We start from the raw sequence: 3307 nt of genomic DNA on the forward strand, positions 1-3307 counted from the left end.
TATATATATGTATTTATATGATTATATATATATATGTATGCATGTATGTATATACACACACATGAAAAGGCCATAGTCCAATAGAAGTCACATGGTTAAATAATACATATTCATCTCTCATACCTCCTTACTTTATGGTTTCACACACACACACACACACACACACACACATATATTTGGTTAATGAGTGAGACAGAAGATGGAAAATACAAGAAACTTTATCAATCACTGCAATCGTTTTGACTCATCTAGCTTCAATCCCTCCATCTCAATCATTAATCAAATACCGAACAGACACCGAGTGAGTGATTGGGCTTTTCCAGAAAAGTACCAGGTGGATACCAAACGATTTATTAAAGACTATACATGTGTTTGTGTGTGTGTGTGTGTGAACATATCTGCATATAAAGATATGTATCTGTATGTGCATGTATGTAGATGTGCCTGTATGACTGAGTGCTTGTGTGTGTGTGTGTGTGTGTGTGTGTGTGGTGTGCTTTAAAACAGAAACAGAAGGAAATATATCTGAATCATATAGCGACAGTGCCATCACACACACACATCCAATACAAAGATGAGGTGGAGGAGGGAGGAACATGCTGTAGAAGAACTGTTTACCATCTTCAGTTGGTTTCTGAAGAACTAAATTAAAAGCCAAGCCCACTATTTGCTTAGTAGCACACAAATTGCCATGCCAAGCCGAGTAATTCTTCCAGGCTATGGACACAATTCCGTTATGTTAAGCCAGCTACCATTTTCGACAAGGGACACGCTTTCTCTCTTCAATATTGGTCAATGAATCCTACAGGCTGACATGGCGCTGTTTCTCACAAACCCAAGAATCAGCCAAGCTCTTTCATGCTGTCTACCAACCACAACCAGAAAGGCTCCAACAGTCGCATTGGAGTCTTTTTTTTTTCTCTTTCTTTTTTTTCTTTTAATCATCAAATCACAGTTTTACGAGGAATCCAAGTAAATGTTGCAGGAAGTAGCAGCAGCAAGTAGCAGGAAGAGGAGACAGAGAGAGAGAGATGGGGTGGGAGAGAGAGTGAGTGAGAGAGAGAGAGAAAGAGGGGGGGAGGAACAGGGAGTGTAGGGCTGCATTAAATAAGATGAAAAAAAAAATAGGAAGCCGCTACGACGACCGGAACCATCACCACCAGTGCCATCACAATGGTTGGGTTGTCAGTAATCACTGTTCTTGGAGAGACGCTTTTATAGCTTCTTCAATCATCTCTTGCTCATGTTTAGAGAAATCCTGGAAAAAAAAAAAAGTTTAATAATCATCATCATCATCGTCGTCATTATCGTCATTGTCATCGTTTTAGTGTTTTCTTTTACTTTTATTTATTTTTTTTCCCATTCATTTCAGTCTGTAGACTCTGGCCATGTTAAATCACCGTCTCGAAAAATTGCTGGTCAACCGAATTAATCCTAGAGCTTCTTATCTTTTCTAAACCTGGTACTTATTCCGTCGGTCTCTTTTCCTGGACCGCTAAGTTATATGGATGTAAACACACCAACACCATTTGTCAAGCAGTGTTGGCGGAGAGGATAAACACACACACACACACACAAACATATATGATGGGCTTCTTTCAGTTTCTCTTTACTAAATCCACTCACAAGGTTTTGGTTGATCTGGGGCTACAGTAGAAGACACTTGTCCAAGCTGCCACACAGTGGGACTGAACCCAGAACCATGTGGTTGGGAAGTAAGCTTCTGACCATACAGTCAATACCTGTGCCTCTCATACCTGGGTTTTCCAAACCAGCAATGAGTCATGCAAGACTAGGTACCACTCACCTGACCAACCATGATGTGTCGGACATCATCATCATTTTCATCATTTTCATCATTTAACGTCCGTTTTCTATACTGGTATGGGTTGGACGGTTCGACTGGGGTCCGGGATGTCAGGAGGCTGCACCAGGCTCCAGTCCGATGTGGCAGAGTTTCTACAGCTGGATGCCCTTCCTAATGCCAACCACTCCGAGAGTGTAGTGGGTGCCTTTTTACATGCCACTGGCACAGGGAGCTGGCCTCAACCACGTTTGGATGGTGCTTTTACATGCCACTGGTACAGGAGCCAGAGGGAGCTGGCATCGACCACATTTGGATGGTGCTTTTACATGCCACTGGCACAGGAGCCAGAGGGGGCTGGCAACAATAAACCCATGTTCACAAGAAATGTATCGTAATCTTCTTACCACACAGTCAATACTTGTGTCTCTCATCTCTGGGTTTTACCAAACCAGCAATGGGTCAGACAAGACTAAGTACCACTAACCTGACCAAAAAATAATGTGTCAAACATAACATACAATAAAACCATGTTCACAATACTTACAACAAATGTATCGTATTCAAAGCGATGCCTCAAGCTCAAGTGACGAATGAAGTTAGCACTGAGTCTATGGGGATCACCCCATGGCATAGAGGTACATATAGGGCACACCTGTAAAATATGCAAAGAAATAATACACCTGTAATACATATACACACATAAGACACCTGAAACTGAAATTTATATAATCCAAATAAGAAAACAATGAGAGAGTTTATCAGTTTATCACAAAGACGACCAATTCCAAATGCTTCTATACCAATTCCATTTTCAACATCAGTACATGCAATCTGAATAATTCTTTTAGTCTTTTACTTGTTTCAGTCATTTCACTGTGGTCATGCTGGAGCTTCGCCTTTAGTCGAACAAATCGACCCCAAGACTTATTCTTTGTAAGCCTAGTATTTATTCTATTGGTGTCTTTTGCTGAACAGCTAAGTTATAGGGACGTAAACACACAAACATTGATTGTTAAGCGATGGTGGTGGGGTAAACACAGACAAATACATACACACACATATACAATGGGCTTCTTTCAGTTGTCTACCAAATCTGCTCACAAGGCTTTGGTCAGCCCAAGGCTATAGAAGAAGACACTCACCCAAGGTACCATGCAAGCTTCTTACCACACAGCCACTCCTGCACCTATGTAGAATACAAATTTGCAAGGTTCCACACAGTGGGACTGAACCTGGAACTATGTGGTTGGGAAGCAAGCTTCTTTCCACACAGCCACTAAAATACCAGGATGCCACTTATTCAGACCTGCATCAACATGTACATTTTTGCATTGTGCATCTGATTTGTTTTGCTAATCTTGCGAGGAAACAAGAGAATATGTTGCGAAGAGACGGACAAGACAAATCCAAGAATTACTTAGGAAGACAGCCTAAAACTCAGGTTGAGGGTTACATTGGAGATGCCACTTCCAGGACATTATCTTTTACTTGTTTTTGTCA

The 3307-nt window shown here is 41.2% G+C and overlaps 1 protein-coding gene across 1 annotated transcript in view; it reads right to left on the reverse strand.

The window, feature by feature from the left end:
* Nucleotides 1-145: 145 nt before the first annotated feature.
* The window catches only part of LOC106874309 (E3 ubiquitin-protein ligase RNF166), a 22358-nt gene continuing 19196 nt past the window's right edge, over nucleotides 146-3307 (reverse strand). The window contains exons 4-5 of the mRNA XM_014921996.2: nucleotides 2352-2459; nucleotides 146-1258 (exon numbers count right to left, since the gene is read on the reverse strand). Of these exons, the coding sequence (XP_014777482.1) occupies nucleotides 1193-1258; nucleotides 2352-2459 (174 nt within the window). The 3' untranslated portion in view covers nucleotides 146-1192. The remainder of the gene's footprint in view (nucleotides 1259-2351; nucleotides 2460-3307) is intronic.

The sequence above is a fragment of the Octopus bimaculoides genome, chromosome 1 (genome assembly GCF_001194135.2).
Source record: "Octopus bimaculoides isolate UCB-OBI-ISO-001 chromosome 1, ASM119413v2, whole genome shotgun sequence".
NCBI lineage: Eukaryota > Metazoa > Mollusca > Cephalopoda > Octopoda > Octopodidae > Octopus > Octopus bimaculoides.